The 26,041-nt window shown below is 35.9% G+C and overlaps 1 protein-coding gene across 20 annotated transcripts in view; it reads right to left on the bottom strand.

Moving 5' to 3' along the window:
• CLASP1 (cytoplasmic linker associated protein 1) overlaps positions 1 to 26,041 on the bottom strand; it is a 336,932-nt gene that overhangs the window by 67,549 nt on the left and 243,342 nt on the right. For 7 of the 20 annotated variants that reach the window (XM_090279150.1, XM_090279145.1, XM_090279172.1 and 4 more), the window contains 7 exons: positions 25,366 to 25,473; positions 21,064 to 21,231; positions 15,174 to 15,281; positions 7,266 to 7,369; positions 5,440 to 5,463; positions 3,923 to 4,167; positions 2,122 to 2,185 (listed from right to left, as the gene is read on the bottom strand). In XM_090279150.1, the coding sequence (XP_090135276.1) occupies positions 2,122 to 2,185; positions 3,923 to 4,167; positions 5,440 to 5,463; positions 7,266 to 7,369; positions 15,174 to 15,281; positions 21,064 to 21,231; positions 25,366 to 25,473 (821 nt within the window). The remainder of the gene's footprint in view (positions 1 to 2,121; positions 2,186 to 3,922; positions 4,168 to 5,439; positions 5,464 to 7,265; positions 7,370 to 15,173; positions 15,282 to 21,063; positions 21,232 to 25,365; positions 25,474 to 26,041) is intronic. The other 13 variants (XM_090279175.1, XM_090279186.1, XM_090279217.1 and 10 more) reach the window with 3 other exon arrangements.

Raw genomic sequence — 26,041 nt, 5'->3', positions numbered from 1 at the left:
TGCTGTCTAAGACGAGACAGAGTCACGGTGTAATATCCTTGAACCAATTTCAGAGAGGTAGGTAGCACCATGTCTCCTCTAACTTAGTTAATAAGTATTGCTCTACTGGGACAACCAGCCATCATATACCGAATAGCACAGCAACTGTTAACCACCGTCGCCTGTGAGATAGCTCAGAAAAGAGTCAATGAGCTCAGGGGAGGGACTCTTAGCTTAGCTCAAAGGCAGCTGGTAGAATAATTAAAGTGAGACCTCCCAACTCACTGTACAAGAGCCTTCTGATGGAAACAAATTTCCTTCTTTATCCTCACATTCTGGTTCTGAATCAGCAATCTAGAGGTGACAGGTAACAGAAATTTCATCACAGTCCAAAACAATCTAATCCTTTATGTTATGAATCTTAACGCTTATGATTTAAATTTTAGTGCTTTTAACACTACCTTAGAGAAAAATTTCGATAATTATATATTTGGTTATCTACACGGCCCTTAAACTCAACCTTTCTTGAATCTTATCAATATTGTTAATGTTAATCTTGCTGTGAGGGTCAGGGTCCTAACAGGAATTTCAAGACATGCTTCAGGACTGATTTGGGAAGTCTTGTCCAGAAAAAGATGAGAGCCCCTGAATCCATTCTCCCATGCTCCTGGGAGCATCTCAAAAGGCAGGGGTCAGATGCTGCTTTCTGACAGCCTTGGTTCCCACGCCATCCCCCCTCTCCCCACACGCCTGCAGCTGCCTGGGCGTTTCCCATGATAGTGGGGTACATCAATCCGAGCTCCGTTTGGCCTTGCTCAGCCCTAGACTCACAGCTGCAGGATAACGACTGAATTCAATAGTTTCTTTTTTCTTCCTCCTATAAAACAGCCCCTCCTTCCCTAGGACGCCAGAGTCGGGCCATTTGCGGCATGGCTTCCTCCACGCTTGCTAATTCCCTCAATAAACTTCTTTTCTCTGCTCGCTGCCTCCTCATGGTTCTCTGAGCGACGCAGTTTTTACACTTTCTGGATCCCTAAACCAGAATAGGTACTCAGTAAATGTTGAATGATTAGAGAGATAGATGGTTGACACTTCAAGGACAATTCCTATGAGGAAGAAAGGCTAGGAAAAGAAGGGACACCCCCAAAACAGGCTGGACTTTCTGGCCATCCCAGGTTTTATTCTTCCAGAAAATTAGAACAGACCACTTTTACTAGGAAAACTAAAGTATAAGATAATTAAATCCTGCATGTCAAGCAGTTAAGATTTGTTAATGGTGATTAGATTTTCTCAATTTCTACACTTTAGTTTCTGTCCTTTATCCACCCTTTAACTTTCCCACTATAATCACTGTTTTCTTTATCTAAAAGCATCTAACAGCCTCTAATGGCTTCCTCCCAAATAATGCTAATTAGTTAAAATCTAGTCTCCGAGTAACTTTTGTAAAGGGTCCCTCTCTCAGCACCACTCACCGGAAGGGTCCTGTCCCTTATTCTTGGGTGTTTTCCTTTCACAGGGATGCCCTTTCCAGAGTTTTAATGCCCCTGTCAGAAAGGCAGCCCTAAGGCTCAGTGCCCTCCTGGACCTCCAAGAGCTGGAGGCACCAAGTAGGTGGCCACCATCCGGCAAGTTCTTGGGGCTGGCAAAATCCTATTTGGAGAAATAACTTTGCTCTCTAATAAATCTATTATATACATAAATGCTTCCATTTTTCTATCTTGTCTTACATAGAAAAATTCTACCCAGGATGCAAAAAATATACATCCACACACACATCTGATTATTTTCTTCACTACTGTAACTTTTTCTTTTAAAAAGGCACTATATTATAATACAAGGTTATATTCTAACACATAGCTCACTGGCTAATAGGAGCTACCCAAAAATATTTGCTGAGAGACAATAACTGATTCTCTCCACGATAATCTTTAACTTGAAATGTGATTTATAACTTAAAAGTTTCATGGACATTTGAAGTTCCCTAGGATTCCATTTTTATAAGATGTAACATAAACTACTACTGAAATTAGTGTTAAATCTGTGAGGTTTTAAGTGCACTATAGGGAATTATCACTCATTCTTTATACAACTCACACAGACATGCAGAGAGGAATGTAAATAAGGCATTGTTCCTAGAGTTACCTTGCTATGTGGGTCAGCAAACATTCGTGTGAAGATTTCACACAATCTTTTCAATTCTACTCGACTAAAAAAAAAAACGGGGAGGGGATAAAACACTTTAGTAAATCAACAATGAAATCAGTTACAGCTTTGCTTTTAAAAATCCTTTTATTTCAGTTAACTACATAAGCTTTATATAATTTTTATATAACAAAGTTTTTTCACACAAAAAAATTAATTATTTAACTCGTGATGAAATTAAACAAGAATATGAAACTGTAACAGTTTTGTTCTTATTTAAAATGAGGAAAGTAAATCTTAGAGAGTGCCTATGTGGAAGTGGCAAAGCCAAGAGAAAACAGGGAAGAGTACATGCTTAGGAGTCAGACAGACATGAATTTTAATCTCAGTTCTGCTACAGAGAAAGTACTGATGTCTTTATATCCATATCAATCATAAATGATAAGAGCTATCTGGCTGCTGTCAGGATTAAAGAAGATAACACGTCCTACCTACAACTGTGCCTAAGACAAAGCAAACACTCATTTCGCGTTAGGGCCCCCTTTGCTTTTTCTTATTCTCAACTGTACTATTAAGTCCCATTTTCACTTTAAGTCTCGATTAGAAGTGTCATCTCTCCCTAAATCATGCCTAATTCTTCTTCATACACACAATGCAGTCTAGATTAGACCAATGCTAATCAACAGATTTCTAGAGGTTATTCAATGGGTACTTGGTAAAAACTAAGATTCAAGAAACTGGGACCACCAGAATGAAGCATATTCTTGAAGCAATAATCATTTTGATTTTTGACACATCACTACAGGTCAGAAGTTACCTGAATTTCACAAAACCTCTCAAGACGTCTTCATGAACAGAATGAAACTAAGCATGGGGGTGGAGTCAGCAGGTAGGAAGCAGTAGAGTAGACTCAGGCTGACCTGGTAGCCACACTGCATAGTGATCATCTGTCAATGCTCACTTAGCTTTACAGAACTCACCTTGATTCTACCAGTGTCATAACTTACCTTTTAAAAATTATCTGAAGAATATAATACACTATAAGTCATGGATTCTAAGTCACCCACTTTTTAACATTTTAAAATCTCTGTAACTCTGAGAGTCATCTTACAATCAACAATATATTAGTAACATCAGGTTTAATAAGCAGCATTTCTTCTTAGGGGGATACAGAATAATGATGTGTCACAGTGCCTTAAATTTGATGAAATATGGTATAAAAGCATCCTTTTTGGTATGTGTGTAACACACATTTGTGTTAGAAAATTTATGAAATATAGGATAATTTAAAAATGCAAAAACCATCAATACTAGGGATAATACTGTTATTATTAGTACTCCATTTTATATATCTCTTTACCATGCATATTTAAGCTCCATGTATGCATATGTGCATTAAAAAGTTTTTAGTTTAAGACTGCTATCATCTTACCCACACCCAAAAGTGTAATGAACTGTACCGACCTGGAGTTTTATTTTCTTTTCCCATCAACTAAGAGCTAGTTTCCAGAGTTTTATTTTTCATCTAAATTGCAACCTGTACCAAGATTTCTCAAATAATAGCTACTAGACAAATGTGAACTGTAAGAAAACCAAATGTTATAAATCTAATAAATTACAGAATATTTGCCAGATATTTCAAGGTCTCTGGAAGGCAAAGACTAGGTCTTAGTTATTTTATCACCTTAGTGCTGGAACTGTGTAAGGACTCCATAAATGACAGGAAATCCACTCCCCCGCTGATGAGTATAGTATAGTACAGGTCTCAAAATTAGCTCACAACCTTGGTCTTTGTCCTCACCTCAGCGTTCTTTGGCTCTTCAGTAAGTTCTGCAGGCCTAGAAGCCCTTCTTTCCTTTCTGACCAGTTTGAGCTAGCACAGTGGTTGAGCACTTCTGCTACATCCTCTGTCTGCCGCAGATAATGGGGAATGCCACCATTCCTGGAACCATAGGAGCGCTCAGAGCAAACACTCGAGGCATCACTATTGGCATCATCATCAGAATACATCCCATACGGCTCATATCTCCTTCTCACAGGTTTCTTCTGCCAGATCCAGTGAGGGATGAGGATGATTGAGGAAGAAATGGAAAGATGAAATGATCATGAGTCATACCAGACAAAACCAACAAAAACAAAGAGTTAAATGTAAAAAGATACACACACACAATATGCAGATGCACCACACCAGCCCTGTGTTCAGAGATTAGGGAATAAAAACAGAAACACAGACTTCCAGTAGATACAATAAGTAATAAGCAGAGCAACCTGTAGCAGAGAGAAAAGAATATGGTCTCTAGTACACTGTGTAGACTTCTCAATAAGACAGACTTGGGTTGTAATCCTGCTGCCACCACTGACTGGCTCTGTCACTTCAGAAAGCCACCTGACCTTTCTGCTTTGTTTCTCCACCTTTGAGATAATAATTACACTTCGCATAGGTTTGTTGTAAGGATTAAATGGAATTATATGTTAAATAACCTGGCTCAGCACCTGACAAAATGCAAGTATGTGTACCCATAGCCCCTTCACAATCAAAAGTAATACATCTTGAGCATGGTCTATGGGTAAATTTGTTTGAATAGTCATTTGAATAGTCATGCTTCTTATAGTCTGAAACTGAAATGTTAGTAACAGTATCTATCCTATGTATAAAGATTCATAAATTATCTTAGCCACTTTTATTAAGGACTTAAAACTTTACAGCACAAATAGGCTTCCTGTAGACTATAATTTCTCTTAACCTGAATATAAATTAAACACAATAAATAACATAGCAACAGCTAAATAAAACTGATAAATTTATAAAATGCAATTTAAGAGAAGAACGAATAGTTGTTGGCTTAACCTGTACAAATGTAATTTTCTAATAATACGGCTTTTACTTACATCCCAAACTGCTCGGGACAGTTCTACCTATGCCTACTGTCCTAGCATAATTATTAATAGCACCCCTTTTTACTCTCCAAAGTAGGATCACTTTACTTATACAGAAACTAGATTCCTGAAATAAGAAAAATGTTGAATATATCCAGTCATGAAATAATAACAACATAAGAACAGACAGAAATGGGTTAATAAATAAAATGAAACACTACTGCGAGAAGGAGCAGAGCTTGATATTCAAAACAAGTACTGAAACAAATGAGAGGTGACTGACTCCATCACTAATAAAAGCTCCACCAGATTCAATAATATAATTCAGACCAGAATTTCTGTATTGTCTATACAGTTTTTGTTGCTCTCACTAGCTCCGAAAGAAAATATACTTGCAACAGAAAAAATAAAGTCGTAAAACAAAAGTTAAAGCACTGGTACCTTGCTCCTGGAGTCTCCTAACAGCTGTAGGCAGGAAAATATTGAAGGATGGGGAAAAAGCATAGAGAATTATGTCAGAAGCATATGTGGGGATTGTTCTTGCAACAAAAGCGTACAGCAAAACATATCTTAGCAAACCAAAAATACAAGTTAGCAAGCGATTCATTATCAAGTGAATAATAATAAAGAATGCTTTCACAATGGCATTTCCTAACCTTCCTATACTTCTTATAGGACCTCCCAGTTCGTGCTGTATTCTATGCTAAAACTCTCCCCATACCAATGAGGGACACCTCTAAAGTCACCATTTATTCTGTGGTCTATTGCTAAGATATATTCTGTCTGCCCTGGGGTTTCTATTCTGTGAGGCAAGAATTGTGTACCATTTTGTGCTTTTTCTTCTGCAATCAGAGAATCCAAACAGCTTAAACAAAAAGTACTAAGGGCAACATGAGTAAATGGAGCTAGAGCTCAGAGAAAAACCCAAGTCAAGTAAAGCCAAGCCTCAGACTCTTAAGTCCTACTCTGCCTCCTAGAACTTTGTACACAGTCCCTCATGCAGTTCTTTATAGACAAGGAACTCCCCCTTCCCCACCCCAGCCTTAAAAGGGGAAGTCCCATTTGCCTAAGGATTAGCACATCCATCATTTCCCACCCCTCTGCCTCCACTTCCTGGAGTCTTTGAATAAATAAGAGAGAGAATCTAAACCTGCAACTTGGAAGGAAAAAGAGCTTCACATAATTCTGTTCCGGCTTGTGACTCTTAAGTTAAAGCCATGGTTAGAGCAATTACCCTCAACTCCTGCATCTGCCAGAACAAAGGCCCTCCTATATGTAAGGCGGAAGAACAGAGCTGGCCAGGCAGCCCTTGCTTACAGGGGAAGCATCATGAGAGCAGAAACTTGCTTGCTCATAGCTGCTTGTCAAAGAGTTTGCCTGAGCGAGAATAAATAAGGGAGAGACAGGAACAAGCGAAAGTTGGAATCACTGTAGCCACAGACTATAAATTTTGATCACACAAAACATGGCTGAATTTAAAACTTCAGGGTCTGAAAGTAGGCTATGTCCTTAGAAGAAAAGAAATCTCCAAAGAGCATAAGCACAGGCAGATATTGGTTCTAAAGAGTACCTAATTTAAATAATGAGCACACAAACCAAAATATACAAAAGGCTGTGCTGCTACTAGCTGAAATGTATTTTTAAAATGCAATTTGTCCACAAGTAGATTCTACTAAATAATTTTTTGCTATAACCATAAAGCAATAACTTCATATTGTTTTTATAGATATTACATTATAATGATGCAAAAACATAGTCCATCAGTGCTTCATATCCTCAAGGAGTTAACCTTAAATTTGGGAAAAGTTTCCTTAAATAATGACTTACAAACTCATAATATAATAACTCAAAACATAATAAAAGCAGATTTTTCAAACCACAAACTCTACTACCTATTATAATGATTTGTTTAGGTTATGCCATCAAAGCTTGCAACAGAAGAAATGGAATGGAAAAAAGAAGATGCTGGAAAAACGGGGGTAAAAATAAAATGGACACCCAATGACATCAGAGAAACCCAATGTCATCAAAACTTCCTCGATGCGGAGGAGTACAGAAGAAATACCTGATGCTAACAATTTTTGTAAGGCCAATTTCCTCTTATGTACAAAGTTTAAGAAAAAACAATAACATAAATTACCTCATATTTATACAATTTTAAAGAGCATTAAAGATGATTTAGTAGTCTGATTTGGAGGTAATTTTCTGTTGAGACAGAGAGTAATGAGGATGAGTAATTCAAAGAGACTACACACACTGACTCTTACCAAAGCATCAGCAACAGCAGCTTCAAGATCGGTACTTGTGCTTAAAACACGCATGGCATTCACAGAACCAGGTATTCTTCCTGCCTGGCCAAGCCCAAACCGGTCTATTTAGAAAACAAAAGCAAAATAGTTGTCACTTTAATTCACATTTTCTCAATTCTCTGCAAGGGTTCCTGTCTCTTCCCACCTACAGAACAGAGACACTGAAAAATTTGTTGCCAATTTTAACTATATTTACTTAACAGTGGCAGAGATTAGGTTGCTCACACTTAATACCATCGTGCCACGGAACATCCTGACAATTGCAATGGTTCTTTAATATTTTATTTTTGAAAAGTTGAGATATAGGAGAGAGAGTAACCTCTAGAAGGGAGGTGAGCTATAAGCTGAGTCTTTTAATCTATTTAGCATTCCCTCTAGAGAAGTAATTTTCAACCAGTATGCCACAAGAGGCACAATGCTGTGCTGCAAGTATTTTTAAAACATGCAATACCAGACTATTTAGTCAGGGGCACTGACCCCTTTTCCTTTAGATTGTCAATTAAAAAAAAAAAAAAACAACAGTCAACACAACAATAGCCATCTGGCGTGAATGAATCAAAATCTCACCTATTTTTTCTTGTCAAATTGGCAAAAAGTATATATTTTTTGTGTGCTGCAGAAGGTTAGTAATTAGTTTGTGTGTGCAACGAGATGAAAAAGGTTTAAAGTCACTGCTCTAGAGGAAAGTCGCCCTGAGGCTTGGTGAAACTAATTAGAAACTTTCAAGGTTTAACAAATGAGTTCTAACCAGTGTGCAATAAAGTTAAAATTTGAAACAAATGTATTAAATTGAGTTCTGTGCAAATTTTCACTAGTGTCACTCCTGTTTAAGTATTATTAATTAAGCTCAATTAATTTTAGGCATATGTTCATCATAATTCCTGTGTCACCAAAGGTTACTTAAAAATAAATTTATTAAAATTCTTTAATAATCACCACAGAAAGCTAACATCTTAACTGCAAAACATTAATAATTCAAATGATATTTTATACATTTTTCCTGAGTCCTTCAAGAATTTTTAAATGATAGTCATTAGACATGTAGACAAAATGGGTAGAATCCAAAGGCTTTAAATCAAATTTTACAGTTCAAACAACTATTCAAGGACTGCTAATGATTACGAACAATGAAAATAACTTTTAAAAGTCCCTTTAAATCAGTTGACCAGTCTTCGTTAAGAACTGAGATTTAAACTATGATAAGAGAAAGTATAAATTATACTTCACAAGTGCATCACACTATCTACTGGTAAAGTTTCTTATTTAAAATGCTAAGATATAAAAAACCTTTGGGAAAAGTGTTAAGATAAAAAATGCTTTCTTTTTATTAGCACATAAGACACTGGACAAGGAAAATCTCTGTTACTAGCCATATGAAGCATTTAGAATAAAAGGAAAGCTAATAGCTCTTTTACATGAATTGATCTTTCCTATGAAATATATAAGATTTTAGATATGTAACAAAATATCACCTGCAAAACTGGTGAAGTTCTAAAGTGAAGTGTTATTTAGCTTTTTAAAAATGTTAGTTTCAAAACATTACATCTTCCATTGCCACAGAAAGGAAAAAATGTAAACATTGCTAAAAACAAGTTATACAGTCATGAATTTTTATAAAGAAACAAAAATTGTATGTTATACTATCCCCTTTTTTAATGCACCTGCTTATCATATGGAATGTCATCTTAGCCATTTAAGGCAATTTAATGTGCCACATAAACTAAAGAGAAAACACAGAACAGTTATATCTATGTAATTATATAGATATAAATTAAATCATCAGTTGAAATATGAAACAAGTATAAATTTGAGATTTATTGTCCACAGTTTCATAAATGATCTTTGTTCATCTCTTTTTTCCATTAAAAAAGGGTAGATAGTAAGGGATTTATGAATAACAGAATGAAAGTAATTCAGTTATAAGCTATTTAAAAATTACCCAGCATGAACTTAAAGTCCATAAAATTAAAAAAAATAAAAAATAAAAAAATCTCATGCCAGCACTTCTTGCTCCAGGAATAATACTAATTTTTCAGATACAAAATTAAAACTATAAAAACAATGCAACTGTTCTGTGCTTCCCAGATGCATACAGATTTGTCATAAACCGTGACTGCAGATCATTCTATATATATCATAGATAATTTGAATTTCAAATATTAAGGGGAAATGTTTGTCTGGATCTAAGCAAAATTATAAGCCTTTTATTTTAAACACAGCAAAATCTGTTTTACAATCTCATTGTTCTGATACTATTCTGAAACTCCATTTTCCAAGAGATGGATACATATGACTATACCCTCAGTCTGGCCCATAACCTTCAGGGAAATGTGCTAATTAGAGCACATATTTAAAAACTACACAGCTGGTTTCATTTAGACGAAGAACAGAGAAAATATCTAACTCAGTGAATTGGTCAGAGCTGTCACTTGTGATTTAATACACTGCTATACTCAATACTGCAGTTATTAGGGATCGTTAGCATATCAAAATGATGCCAGTTAAATCTGGCAAACTGATATATTATTGTATGCTTACTTTTGGTCTAATGGCTAACCAGTGAAATTTTAGTATTGCCAGAAGAGGGCTAAGATGAAAAGCTTGGGGTCCAAAGGCTGCGAAAGCTACCACTAGCCTGACTGTATTATCTGAATCATGACTGACAATGCATTTATTTTTATACATATAAAATTATGTATGACATAATTTGAAAAATACACAGTACCTCCAAAAATTAGAACCTGACACTAATAACTAACATTAATAATCACCACTTTGTTGGGAGCAAAGATTTTGGAGATGAAAGATTCTGTTGGATGATATTCAGGAATCCTTCTGACACCTGGAGTTTGGGTTGTTTTTCTGGGGGAGGGAGCAAAAAGAGGGTAAGGTGCTTCCCCCAATTTTTTGCTTTGTTTTGTTTTAATATAAATATGAACACTGGAGAAATAATGTTGTCAAACAGTTTACAAATCATCTACAGCCTATTAACAGAGCCATAAACATTCAGCAACTTAAAAAAAATAAAAGCACATGGGAGGAAAAAAATGAGGTGCATACATGCCAAGTGCTAGCCAACAATGATGAAAACAAATGTTAAAATGAGTGTGAAACTGGAACATATGAAGAAGCCAAGTCATGCAGTTAGCACTTGTTCACCTGACTGCCCACCAGATTCTGCAGTGGAGAGAGCACTAGTGGACCTGGAATGACGTCGAGAAGCTGCAGGTAAAAGGAATGGCAACACCCACAGGATTAACAAAGAAGTACCCAAGACGGAAAACGCCGCAGTCCAAAAGAAATGCAGGGACTGCTACCAACAGGCCATGTTTCCTCATGAAAAGAAATGGTGCTAGATATGAATGGAGAGCGAGTGCCGACCCCCAAAATTCATGGCAGCCTGCTGGCTCTCACATGGCTATTAAACACACAGGTACAACAAAGGCACCCTTTGAGGTGCTCCTTATGCATCAACTAATTCAGACTCCAGGTTGATATTCACGCCATGAAGCCTCTATCAGCCATGATGAAAATATGCAACATGAAAAACACCAGGAGCCACAAAGCACCATTTAAAGCCCAGAGCAGAGTAACAGTTGGAATGGATTAACTCAGCCCACAAGATGTCTCATCAGTATGTGATGCATATGCAACCGTACACCAAAAACAAAAGCATAGAAGTTCATAATGTTATTTGAACAGAAACAGAATGAAATCACAAGAAGGGGGCTCAAAAACTGGAATTCCATTTTCCCCAGTCAAAATATTTGTTGTTCTGTTGCATAAATATCCTAATTAATGAATTTATTTTTTAAATTTTAAACATTTATTGATATTAGGGGGGAGGGGAGAGGGAGAGAGAAAGAGAGAGGAACATCGATTTTTGTTGTTTCACTCATTTGTGCATTGTATGTGCCCGGACCAGCGTTTGAATCTGCAACTTTGGTGTATCAGGATGATGCTCTAACTAACTGAGCTACCCAGCCAGGGCTGAATTTACTTTTAATTATTGAAAATGTAGTATTCAGTTTAATGGCCTTCCTTGAAGAGTCATTTTCAGTACTATGATTATGAGCACTGGCTCTGTAATACAACTGGGGGCAAAATCCTGGTTTGATCACAAGCGGTAAGACCTTGAGCAAAGTACTTAACATCTCTGTGTCTCAGTTTCCTCATCTGTAAAATGGTGCTAATAATGGTACATATCTCTAGGGTGTTAAGAGAATTAAAAGAGAGCATACATAAAGCACTAAACACAATGCCAGGCACAGAATAAACAGTGGTTAATAGTTGTTGTAGTGATGCTGGTGGTGGCAGTAAGAGTTAAGAGTAAATTCCAACTTACATTTAGACATGAAGTGTTGTTTTATTAGCAAGTATTCACACATATTAACTCATTGATCTGAAGAAATATATGCTAAACTCCGTCCTCATGTGGATAGAATAATGTTTAGAAATAATTATGTAATATAGACTTGATTCAGAACCTAAATTTATTGACCAGAGTGCCACATAATATACCTCAGGAAAAAAACAAACAAACAAGACAGTATGCTTCTATTCATTACTCTGGAAAGAACATGATGACTGCACCATAGAAAACTCAAAGGTTAATAAAGTATACTAATCAGTGCTACTTTTCACACAACTACTACAGTATAGTATCCTGTACATGTTAACATTCACAGTCATAAAATATCAAAACCTCTTCAATATAATTTTATTTATTTAAGATCATGTCACTTTATAGAATGCACATATTTACAGTATATGTGGTATTAAATAGCAAAGGCTACCTGGTCAATAAGAACAAATTTTTACCAGCTTGCAAAAGGAAAAGAAAATTTAAAAATTCCTAAGTCCTCAAGAAGCACAAAAATAAATCAGCAATCTCTAAAACAGATATTATGAAATAATCACTTTACTCAGAGAATAAAGTTGGCAAAGTATTTTGTGAGGCTGAAACAAAACTCATTTTATTATACAAGCATATCAGTATTGCTTGATAGTTTAAACCAAAAATAGCTTTTAAAGAAAACATGATCTAAAGGTTTCTTATAAAGTTGTCCTTTGGTTCTATTTCAACCGAATATTCTATAGTAAATCTGTCATGTAATGAGTCATTTGTCACATTCTCAGTAAATACCTGACAATGAAATCCGAGGTGAACCCATTTACATCAAAGCCTTATTTACAAGTTCTAGGGCCCTTATTTCACTTAAAACGTCACTGTAACCATATAAATATATACTCATACCATTAAAATGGCCCCCAAAAATGATGTGATAAAAATGCAAACTTAAAGCCAATATGTATTCACTAAAACATAATTACTTTCATATCCTCCCTTTTCTGAAAGGGAAGGTTGGCTACATGAGTTGATACAAAGGGGCCTTAATACACACTCACTATATTTTAAAGGGGGTGGGGAATGATTATTTAAGCGAATTAGAAAAAGAAGAAAACTTCACATTCTCTGAAGGGCATAGTAAGCTCCCCTGGGAACAACAACCTTCTGGGATTTATCTATGAATACTCAGGTCCTAACCCCAAGCCTGGAAATCACGATTTCACTGAGTACTTCTTATTTGCCTAAGCCTGGAGACGCTTCACAAAAAGCATTTAATACATTTCAGAGGAACAAATGAAAGACACTTATCAAAACTACTTTCAAATGAGGTAGAGGGATAATACCTGTCCTAGAGGAATCACAAGGAATTATGCCTATCAACTGGTCAGAATGGGGCCAGGTACAAGGCGAACAAAAATTTCATGAACAAATTCAACTTATGGAGGGGAAGAAAAAGGCACGGTATAAAAATTCAGTGGAAAAGATGTTACTATTGCCCTGACCACAAAAGATATATGCTGATGCTGGAGTTCATCAGGAAGGGGAAATTGCTGCATCCATATCTTCTGCCTTAGTGGGAGCAATTATGCATTTCAGCATTCTGGGTTGTCACCATGACACAGAGCAGATCCACTTGACCAAAGAAAACTAGTAACAGACTAGATCACTCATCAGGGTTCAACTGGGACCTCACACGTGCAGCACAAGTTGCCTGGACCACAGACCACATGCTGAATTACAAAGACTGCTTCTATGGACAGTAATATACCAGGATGTGCATGAAATAAAAAGACTGAACTGCCTTTAAGAGACAAAGTGGCCAATAAAAAGATTGAATTATTCACTTACATAATAGGTTTTCTAGAAGGTCAAAAAGTGAGCAGTATGCTCACTTAACTTAAAAGGAAAAATCATCAATTCATTCACCAAAAAAAAAAAAAAAAATACCATCATTGCCACCCTTGATTTGTTGAGAATTCTGATCTAATGCTTTCAGATTGCTGTGAAAGAGCTGATGTGTACCAGGTAGACTGCCCCGCTTAGGTTCTTGTACTAATCAGGCAGCATTCCTCACAATGGCATCTTCACTAAATCAAGTGAGTCATCGGCAGGGCTTTTTCACCTGTTACCTGCTCTTCTTCAGAACTGCATAAAGGACAATGGGTCATCAAGGAATATATCTAGACTTTTTGATACTGACTGGGAAAAAAAGATATTGGGAAGAAGTGTATGAAATTAGAAGGCAATAGAGACAACTACTAAGACCTTATGGTTCTGATATTTTTAAATTTGAAAGACCAGTGACATAATCAAGGTGAAAATAACAGACTGCTGCCTTCTCCAGTTCCATATAACAACTTCAGGCCTAGGCCTAACTGTTCTAAAATAATTTCTACCTGCTATGTTTATTAAGAGGAAAATATACAGTTATATAGAACTTATTCTGCCAAAAACCTAAGACAATTACTGAATACAAAATATTTTATGTAAAAGTATGTGTTGGCAGATGTCTTTAGGGATTATTAATTTGCACTATGTAAAAAAGTAGTTTATATATCCATATTAGAGAAAGGCAGAACTACTAAAACTAAAACTATAAGAAAGGTAAATAAAATATTCTATAATGGATTCATGTTTCTCTTTTTTTCTTGTTCTTCCTGAATCCTAGAAACTGTTAAAATATAAATTCTGGATATAAGAAAAACTGAGGGTCGGGTGGCAAATGAGCAGCCCCAACCAGCACCTGGCTGGTGGTCTAAGGTATAGTAGTTACACCACCTTATGGTGACCAAATAATTGTGTTTTTTTGTCCTGGGATGGCATGAGGTCATAGACATTAAATAGCATATTGAGACCAGGAAGAATGAAAATATCTAACAACAGACATCATGAAGTTTTGCATTGTACTATATACCAAAGCAATTTATCAAAAAGCACTTTTTAGACTGCTTTAAAGAAAGCTTTGATAATTACTCAGTTAACGACTCATAACTACTATCTTCATTCATGCTGCTTTTTAAATTAATGTCATCACCCTGAAACTAAGCACATTTAATGGCCTAAACATTATGATTTTACTTTTTTTCTTTCATTGAATTGAATCACAGATGGCCTAACCTCTGGTAAAATTAAACACTAGTTGTAGAAATTTAATGAGGAAGGATCAACTCTGCATTAACTCTACCATTAAGCTGCATTTAACTTTGGCTAAGCTACACCTTCTGTTAGAAATTACCACAGAGATGGGCTTGCCTGGCAGCAAGTGATCGTAAATGACAACAGCACAGAGCGAAGTAATGCTTTTTTCCTCTAATACATAAAAACTGGAAATGGCCAAAATTCAAGCATGCAGAGGGGGAGAGCGAAGGGTAACTAAGGACGAGGAAAGAAAGAAGAAAGGATCACAATGACAATAGAGGAGGGAAAGCAGGTCATTCCACCTAGCAGTGTCTCGGACAAGCATTTGGAGCAGGGAAAGGCCTCTGCTCCGAGAGCCAGCGCCTACGTGTACTCACCCAGTGGAGGGAAGCCCCGAGCAGGGCTTGTATCTCGGCTGCTCTCACGGCTGGTATCGCGGCTGCACCCCTGACTCATGCTGGGTCGAGGGATACGGCTGCTCCGTGCTAGTATGCAGCATGAGGGGTTTCAGAGAAGGTGAACAAGTTTAATGAAGACAGAAAAACTCACAAAATGTCACATTCCATTAACGTAATCACGACATTGTCCGCGACTGAGCACCTATTCCTGCTATGGTCTCACTGGCTGACATGCCAACAGGAGAAGGTTTGGATAACAACTCAACTATGCTCAATGCCTCAGAAAGCTGTGAATTGCGGTATGAAAGTGAAATAACACCTAAATGTAAGAAATGAAAAGAAAGCTTCCAAAGAATAAACTGGCATCAGAAAATAAAAGCTCAAAAGCCTATTGGAAATTATCAGTTTTTATGGCTTCAGCAAACTTCTCCACAAGAGGGTAAAGAACTAAAGCCATTTTCATGTGCACTGAGTTCTTAAAAAGATAATTTAATTTGGATTAAAAAAATAGAATAAACGTTCTGGTCGCTGAAATTCATGAACTTACCTACGAGAGAGCTCACTCCTCTCAGCCTGGCCTTCCTGGCAAAGAGAAGCCCTAAGGGCTGACACAGCTAGAGCACCTGCACACTCTGAGTAAGTATACAGACGTTTCAAACATATTTCATTATCTAAACCAACAGAAATAAAGACTTGGGATTGCTAACCCCCTTTTTAAAATTGGTCCCAACATTAATTTCTGCTTTCTCTATGGGAATCCAAAAATTTGCCTGTGGTCCCTACTAAAAGCCTTCCCTTAGCCAGCCTTACACCAGTCCATTAGTATGTGGACTGATCCACTGACCTAAAAATGGCCAATTACTTTATGATTATCTATGAATAACTTTATTATATTCATATCACAAAAAACTGAAAAAATGGTCACATGAATAGCCTAAGCTCTAATAGAACTTGACTATATGATAGCTCAGAAAAGACCACAATGCTCTTGATTTTCAATTTAATTTCAAAAAACAGAAATACAGTACTGGCAAAATACTGGCAAACAACTTTGCATATTGAATGCACAGAGCCACCAATGTAATAGCTGGTGGGGACAATACATATTTCCATCTTGAGAGGATCTATTCATTCTGGACTGGGTAGAAATGCCATCTTCAGAAATTTTAGAAAAGAAAAACTCAATTCACTGATGTAAAACATGGCTGTTTCCCATTAATGTATCAATGAGCACAGCCTATTATTTAGAGCAAAGGTATATTTATTGCATGGCCAAACCATAACAAGAATATCTTACAAACCAGAATCATGAACCACCACTACCCAGACGCCGATAAAGAAGAATACAAAAGTGAAAATCGAACCAACTTCTGACTGTGGTCTTTCTCAGGGCTAGAGCTGAGTTAGACCCTAAAGTTACGCAAGTGGTGTCCGATGGTTTAGGTCTGCGCTGACAAGCAAGGAAAAATCAAGCACAGAAATGCAATCTGAGCAACAGTCAAAACAGAGCTGCATTTAGAATTCTCTAGTAATTCCTAAATTCTCCTTCATTTTGCCATAGTGACATGGGAGCACTGAGTTACTACTCAAAGCAGCAGTGACCTTTTAATCAGTAATGTTTGTAACATTTTAAACAGCTCCTACAATGAAGGCAAAAGCAGCAGGTGCCAAGTTAAACCCTTAAAAAACTAGGGCGTATCTACTGACCCCACCAATAAATACATGAGAAGTTGCACAGAATCAATACCACATCTAATTTATGAAATCGCCTCTGCAGTGCCATGCTAACTCACCAGTTCAGCCTCCCCTTAGGAAGGTTAGGAAGAAAAAGTCACAGTATTTAAAAGAGAAGGTAATACGGTAAGGAGTTCCCAGTTCCCTAATGAAAGGCACACATGAAAATCTCATCTATTCCACTGTCTACTCCAAAACAAATAATCAAAAATAATAAAAGTCCTGATAATTTTTAACATTTGTGTATGCTTAGCTGAGCATTTTCTTATAGTTATTGTCCGATTACTTCTGAAATTTTACCCAGCTCCCATTCCCTTCTCTAACTTAACATACATGCTATAGCAATGGGAAATGTCTGTTCTCTCCTTGCTTCATGAAGGCAATAAAGAGTATGAAAAGGGATAAATATATACGATGTGAAATAAAATAGGCACAATTCTTAATGAGGTTTAGACTCTTAGTATTTCACTCAGAGAAAGTTTATTTTCTAAAACACCTGACTGGCTCTTCTAACATATGGCTAGTAGTAACAGACAGAAGAAGAATTCTGTTTACAGTTTTGTAATAATCTGCCCATATAGGTGCCCCAAACCTCATTAAAGTACATCTAATAGTGATATCAACAGTTTGAATGTTGAATAATTTAAAACACTTATAATACCACTTCCAGAGATCAATCTATAAGAAGGATTTAAAATAAGTATATTAAAAAATCATATTTACAAAGACTAAGTAATTAGGTGGTCAAAACCAAAAAACAATCCACCAAATCAACTTGTCTCTTTACTGAGTGCCGGAAGTGAACGTCCTATGTGAGAATATGGAAGAGAAAGCATAATAGAGAATGAAGAAGTGATAAAAACGTACTTGCTGCTTGAACCTTCTAGAAGAAGTATTACGTAGCTCTGGAACCTTGTGTTTACATAAAATGCTGAGAAACCATTTGATTGGTTTGCATTTCTTGAGAGACACTTTATTCTACCTTTACGATGTTTTAAGGGTAATCCTGACTTTTGCCTTTTAAGGAAGAGTCCTACCAGAACTTATGCATAAGTCTAAGAGGAATAATGGAAAGTTTCAAAACTTAAGGACATAAAATATCTCCCTAGGCTAGATATGTTCATGTTTTAGTCTTCCACACAGTAGTATAATTTAACCGCTGAAATTGATCACTAATTTTTAATTCTTTCAAACTATTTTAAGCCACAGAATCTGAAAACATTTAAACACAAACCCACAGATCATAAGCTGCAAAAAAGTCAAAACTTTTTAAAAAGCTTTTCTCAACAGATGAGAAGAAAAAAACCAAAAGCAAAGTGCCAAAATATAATTGATATAAACTTCATTATTTGTAAAAAAAAAAAAAAAAGAAAAAAGAATAAAACACAAAAATGGAATAATTTACAAAGAGTATATTCTTTTACTTGGTGGAAGAAATTGCCAAGAAAAAATAGAGTAGCAGGGTTTATTTTATTTTTTTGCTGTGCTACAGAAATTATATACTGTTTTGCTTAAGTAAATGCTAAAGAAGAAGAGCTTGGGCATCATTTTTATCAAATGAGAAAGAAAAATTTACTTCAGAAATACTATTTCAAACAAAAAAGTATAGTTGAACCAAACATAATTTGTAAATAACTGAAATTAATTCTCAGTGCAAATTCTAATCCTAGTTTACCTATAATGAAAACTATTAATTAGTTTGGGAATTACATAAAATATTCTTAAAAGATGATCCCTCAGTTTTTGAATATTTATATTCAAAGTTGCTATACAGTGACCCAAATATTTAGACATATAGGCATATACCCAGTATATACAAAATGATCACAGAAAAATGAGAAATTACTGAAAAATGCTAATATCTGACACCCTATAAAATGGAATCTCTAAGATTAACACAGGCAGAAGTAGGGAGACATACTTTATTCATATATGTGTCTTTATTTGTGTATGTGTGTATTCTCACAATGTGCAGAAATTTAAATAACTTCCTTAATCAGAATTGTATGTATGACCTCAAAACTTAACATAACTAACTAATCCCCATAAATTAGCACCAAAGAAATAACTTTCTTCAAAATAGTGTTTTAAGTAAGAACTCTTTGGAAGGGAACAGACTCCTATTTAGTTCTTACTGATGGATGATGATGTTTCAGAGCAACTCTTTTAAAAGCTTATTAAATGTGGTCTTTTCAACTATCCACAATACAAAGTTCATAGTTAGGACCATGGAATATCAGGTCCTAGAATTATGTTGGATAACTGAAGTTGATTTATTTTCCAATTTTGGAAGGTAAAAATCACATCTTTAATAAATATAAAAAGTTAAAATCTCCCCCTCCCACCAAAATTTAAAAGTATGAAACAATATGGACTGCCAAGAGATATTCTATGAACTTAACTATGGAAAAAGAATAGTTTAAACCTCACACCCAAATCTATAGTCAAATCCATTTTCAAAACATAACCAGATCCAAACACTCATGTTATAATATCAAATCCGAAATTTAGATATTCCAGCCATGACTATTTCCTTTGGTTGTATCCACATTAGTTGTTATTTCTGGATCCAAACAACTTGTCAGCTCAGGAATCAGGCTACATAATGCCAACAAAAAGTTGGCATTAAGTAGAATTAACAAAACCACTGCTTGGTTACATTTCTCACTTGCTTTGGAAATGTTAGTCGAACCAAATCCCATGCTTTCTACTTCTTAAGTATCTGCCCATGCCTTCTTGTAGCTCAGGCAGCCTTCAAGGGTTTTGATGAGCTGGATCCTACCAGCCACTCTGCCCTCATATCTCCCACCCTACCCTGACAAACTTCCTTTACTGTAGCCAAAGGAATTACTTGTCATACCCAGAATGCACTATGCTCCCTCTTACCTGACTGCTTGTGCACCTGCTTCTCTCTGCCCTACAGCACCATTCTCCTCATCTTCCCACCCTGCCTAATTCCACTTTATACTTCATCAAAACAGAATACATTCTAGGGACCTCTTTCAAGTAGGATATCTGGGAGAACTCCTTGTCTAGGACAATTCTTGCTTTCGAGTAAAACTGTGACCGAGAAGAAACTCAGCCAGACACCTTGGTACAGTTGGTACGGCAAGTACTGTGGGATTCTGAGGACTCCCGCTTCACTGGGACCCAGCAGAAGGGTTCGAAAGCACCAAGTCACAGTATTTGCCATACTGTATACAGTTTCACCTTTAAGACCGCAAGTTCTTTGAAGTCATAAGCTCAATGTACTTCACTTATCTTCAATCCTAAAGTCTGACAAAGTACACAGCACATCACAGTAAGCATTCAAGTAAAAGTTGTTGAGGAGATAAGTGAATAAATGAGAAGCAAAAGCCAATAAAAATATAGTTCCCTGATTTCACATTAATAGATTTTTACCCTTAGAAAGTAGGTAAAATATAAAAGTACGAACATAAGATATTTTTGCATAATATATTACAAGACTTCCACTTTTTCATTAAGAAGATAGTATACAAAATAATTTTAATAGAGGTAAAAGGTCTTTAAGTTACTAAGAGTAATTCTATGCACTATTACAATAAAACTTAATACTAAACCACAAAAATATTATGTATTTAGTTTCCACCTATTTCCAGCTTTTATGTTTGAACAATACTTTATCAAAAGTAAGTATGTACACATATGTTTTGACTCTTAAGTTTCACCAATTAGGTTAGAGAACAGCAGAATTAAAATAAATGTGGACCCTATAAATTGCTTTTGAAAATTTATATAGATTAACAGCTACTTAGTGCTAATCAGTGAAAGAAAAAATTAAAAGCAACATAGCTTCTAACTGTAAACTAAAAATTTCTGCCCATTCCCCCAATTCTAATATTTTGCAAAATGACTCTAAAATACAAAAGCCCACAATACAATTCTTGCTCAGCAGTTTGAATGGTAATTCCCACACCTTTTTCAGTTATAATTGAAACCTGAACATACATGATCTGTAAAAAGCACCAATCAAAATGTCTTTTTAACACAGGCAAAATGATATCCTTAGTTCAAAAACAGATCTCTATTTCCTAGATTAGAAAAAGTCATTAGATTATAATAAAAATTCTGATCAAGTTAGAAATGGTGTTTCAAGGTCTTTGAGAATCCTTACCTAATCCTATTCGGTTTGGACTTGTTTCTCGGCTACATCCCTGACTCCTGGGAATCTTGCTTCGTTTTTCTGAAGAGGGTGCCACAGGTGGGCCTCTTGAGGATCCCCCAACAAGGCCACTATAACCACTTCCCAACAATTTCCCTGGGGAACTTGACCGGCTGCCAGCTAAAAATGAAGCAAAACAAAACTGAATAATGAATATAACCAGGGAATAAATTACAGTAATTTCAGAAGCCAGTTTACACATTAATTTGAATCAAATACAACAACAGCTTTGTAGGTGGCGTTAGTACTAATTTTTTTTAAATGTAGGAGCATAAAAGAACATCAAATTATCATAAAAGAATATTTATACACAAATTTACTGTGGGATACTACAAAAATAACTGCAAAATTTGATTCAAAAGAGCAGGCTGAGTACAAACAGCCTCCAAATTCCACAGCAAATTTCTAGAAATAACCACAAAAGTGTTTATTATTATTATTTTTCCTGTCAGAGTTGATACATCAAAACTTTTAAGTATAACTGCTGAATAGTAGAAAATATAAATATAACAAATTTCTTAAACATTAGTGGTCAAAAATGGATCCAAGAAAACTCCATTAATCTAATAAATGGAAGAAAGGAGAGAAAGGGGAAGAAATAAGTTGAAACATGGCAAATAAAAATTACAAAATAAAATCATAGAAATAAGCTCAAACATATCAGTAATCATAATAAATGCTGCTAGATTAAAATTACCTATTAAAAGACAAAGATTTTTAGACTTAAAAAAAAATTCAGTCCAACTGTTACGTTGTTTATAAGTGACAAACAACACATCTAACACAGCAAAATAGAATAAAACACAGCATTAAACAGAGGATATTTCATATTGATAAATGAATTGTCCATGAAGATATCATCACGAACCTTTATGCTCCAAATAACATAGCTTTAAAATATAAAACATAAGAGTAAAATTACAGGAAGAAATTGAAAAGGTTATAATTATTAATATACCTCTCAGAACTTGTAACTACTGAAAGACTATTTTAACTCTCGGAAATTGACAGAGCAGTCAAAATTATATACAGATGTGTATACATTTCCCACATATACACATGTAACTCAACAAACAGAATACACATTCTTTTCACTTTTCCACATGTGTTACACAAACTAAATGTATATTAAGCCTCAAAGGATATCTCAAAAACCTACAAAAGTAGCCCTGACTGGTGTGGCTCATTGGGTTGGGTGTTGTTCTGCAAACTGAAAGGTTCCTAGTCAAGGCACATGCCTGGGTTGCGGGCCGAGTTCCTGGTTGGGGGCATGCCAAAGGCAACCTATCACTGTTTCTCTATCACACTGTTGTTTCTCTCCCTCCCTCTAAAAATAAATAAAATCTTTTTAAAAAACCTACAAAAATTGCCATCACATAGACCCTACCCCCTGAGATGTATGAAATAAGTTAGAAGTTAAAAACAAATGATATGGTCAGTAATTTTTATTATGACTAAGGGGCTAGATATCTAAAAAACCATTTCTTGTGGAACAAAATTAGAGAAAACAGCAAAATTTTAAGTATCATACCAACACACCCCTAGATCACCTACTTAAGTCAGAAAGGAATAAAATTCTAAAACATAAAATGCACATTATTATTTATCAGAATAAGAACCAAATGTAGAAACCTTTGAAATAACACAACTGGAAGTTACACACACACACACACACACACACACACCATTCAAATGAATCACTGGACTTCTCACAAAAATTAGTACTTTATAATGATTTACTCTAATTTAAAGCGAAATTCATTGTAAAAATCACCAGTACACATTACCATGAAGAACCTACCTCATGATCTATTGATTTTGCCCATAAAATTTGAGCATACAAATAAACTATTAAGCTATGTAAAAAGAAAGAAGAAATCCATTTCAAACTCCAGAATTTGAACATACAGAAAAAACGCAGGAAGATTAACTAAGCTCATAATAAAGAAATTAATATTGTGCAAGGTGCATAGGGTGAGAGAAAATGGACAAAAAAAAAAAAAAAAAAAATTAGCAAGAAGAGAAATGGCTTACCACCAGCAGGATTAGCAGATCTGGATCCTTAATTATGAGAGCAGACCAAAGAACAGGCAAAAAGTGGATTAAAAGACAATAATACAAAATACAGAGGTCAGCATGCAAACACAACATGTCTTTGTTCACAAATACATTAGTAAAATAGTTATTTTTTTCTAGGTCTTGTTCCTCCTAGTCTATTTTTATACTCATGTTTATTTTATATATGTCACACTATTTAGCATATATTTCCCATCTGTACATGAAACACTTAAAAATCTACAATGTGCCAGGCACAGAACTTGGTGTAGAGAATGCAGAGAAGAGTTAGGCAAGTGTCTGAGAGTAAATCTGCTCTCTAGCTCCTAGCAACCTGAGAGAAGTGACTACATGTTACTCATCTCTGTATCACTATCATCTTAAACAGGACTCACCACATCAGGAGTGCTCAATAAACATAAATGAATCAAAAGGAGCTGCTATTAACTAGTTTCACCTGAGTGCCTTATGCCAAATCCTCAAATAGTTTAATATTAATCCCCAAGTATTTAGACTCAAATATTTAAAATATGCCAACTGTTAAGGACCCTAAATCTAATATTAATAAAATCTACTTACTATTAAATCATGACTCTGAATGTTAGTATATCTACATATGTAACATAAATATGCTATTTTCTTCCTATTAAAATAATTTTTAAAAAATATTTAATTTCTATGCATAAGTTCAAGATCCAGGCTTGATCATTTGTTGATGTTGTTTCCTTTAGGGAATGAAGTAAAACTAAAGAGTTTTTAAAGTGGAGTGCTAAGTCAGGGAGTGTGCAGTATTTTTGTAAAAGTGAATAATTAAAGTTCTATCATCACCCTCAACCCTGCTCCAGAAGAGCTTTCATCTTCACCGTCTCCAAAGCAGAGGACCCAGCAACGGGCAAGGACCTCTGCAGAGGCCAGCACCAATATGCAGCAGACATAAATGAAGGTATGTAAAATACTGTCCAACCCTCACTCTCTAAGAAAGGAAATACCACTGCACAGCTAAAGGGTTAGACGTTTTTTACTCAGCTCCATTTCAACATACTGAAGTTGAAAGAAAAGGGACCATGGACTCCAGGCAATGCTAGGATTCAACAGAATAACCAGAGCCAGGACATTGTTCCCAAGGTTCTAGAAGCTTCCGGGCTTCACCTGTGCGATGTATGTTGTGTAATGCAGTGCAGTGTAGTGTAGTATAGTGTAGAGTAGAAGAATGGGTTTGTGTGTCAGATAAGCCTGGGTACTATACTCTCACCGAAGGCAGCAATACATCTGACCTTGCACTTTCTTTTGAGAAAGGTTACAAGCTTTTATATAACATAAGGACTATAGTTACCAAAGGGATATGGCCAAGTACTTAATTCAGAAGGAGCTGAGAAAGGCATTCTAAATACTCAGAGAGAACTTGAGGGTTGAGCATAGACTAAGTGCTGTCTACAATCAAGTAGGCAGACCCACAACAGCTGCACATCAGCTAAAGAGTGCTGTGAGGAGAGCAAGCTTGGCTCCTGAGGAAGGAGAACTTCCCTCCACACATTCAGATTGCCCAGGAGAATTCCAACAGCCAGGCTCTACTCTCCATGCACAGAGAGGGAGCAGGGGACTCAAAGTCACATACAGCTGCGAAGTGAGACACCAGGGCTGGATCCTAATACATTCAATCCATCTATGGCTCCTTTCATGCCTCAGGCTAACAAACCACATGACTTGACATATACAGAGAAGCAATAATGGAGGTAAGGGCCACTGTGCAAAGCAAGAGTCCACACAGGCAAGAAAAGAGGAGCAGGCTGAAGTATTAGAATGGAGGGTTAGAGGGCAGAGCTTTTAATGGATTTACTTATGACCACTGGAAAGAGGACTTGGCATTAACAGTCATCTCTCCAGGTACTAAGATTATATCAGAAGGATTGCTTATCGACAGAGAAATGGGTCACCGTCCAGGTATGTTTCAGCTGGAGAAGCTTGAGAAGAGGAAGAGAAAGTGTATTTTAATGTTTAATGAGGAATGATAAAAAATTTAAATCACCTGGACAGGAGAAAAAAGCACACTTGAACCCTCCCATTGTAAGCTTAACCAAGAAACATCAAGATTACTCACAGTATCTTAGAGCCACAGAAATGTGTTTTCCCCCTAAAGTCAATGACACTGGGCTGTTGAAAAAAACCAAGATAACAGAGAGTATAAAATATACTTCTTACGCTGGGACTGTGAAACCACTTTAGCACGACTGCGGCCTCGATTATCAGAAGGTATAGAGGCGACATTGGTGGCACTCCCAGAGTTTTGTCGTCTTGTGCGAATCCGACCTGGAGAATACAGCAAAAACAGTGTTTCCATAGGTTTAAGTAAGTGCGACCTACATGAGGAAACAACCTATTCATGAGCAAAGCAGGTCTTCCCCATGTGTGGTCCTGACATGTTCCCCTATGCCCGCACATGTGCATGTGGTCTGTACACACAAATTCTAAAAATGCGTTAGGAACTCCTGAGTGTGAGTCCTGAACCTATCAGATGCTAATGTGTCAATTACTTTAGCATGTTATATTTTTAGATGAGGAGGTGAAATTTATTTGAGGATTTTTCTCAGATTAAATTATCTTTTTTTATTGGCTACAAATATGTCAAATTTCCAGAAACAGAAAATATTAGCTGTTGCATTACATATACTATTGCGGAAAAAAAATGACTAAATGCAAAATACTTAGCAATATACAAAAGCTATAATACTCTGGAGTATAAATGTGTTTTGGTATGTAGCTTTAAACTTCTATTTTAAAGCATGTATGCCCATAAATTTCTAGGCTGCAAAAGATAAAGATAAAAAGAATATATATTAGTATCTGAAACTAAGAGAAAATAATATTGAAAGTAAAC

The sequence above is a fragment of the Furipterus horrens genome, unplaced genomic scaffold, assembly GCF_987537825.1.
Source record: "Furipterus horrens unplaced genomic scaffold, mFurHor1.1.pri manual_scaffold_1, whole genome shotgun sequence".
Taxonomy (NCBI): Eukaryota; Metazoa; Chordata; class Mammalia; order Chiroptera; family Furipteridae; genus Furipterus; species Furipterus horrens.
The sequence above is the reverse complement of the archived record's forward strand: the minus strand, read 5'-3'. Positions and strand labels throughout refer to the sequence as shown.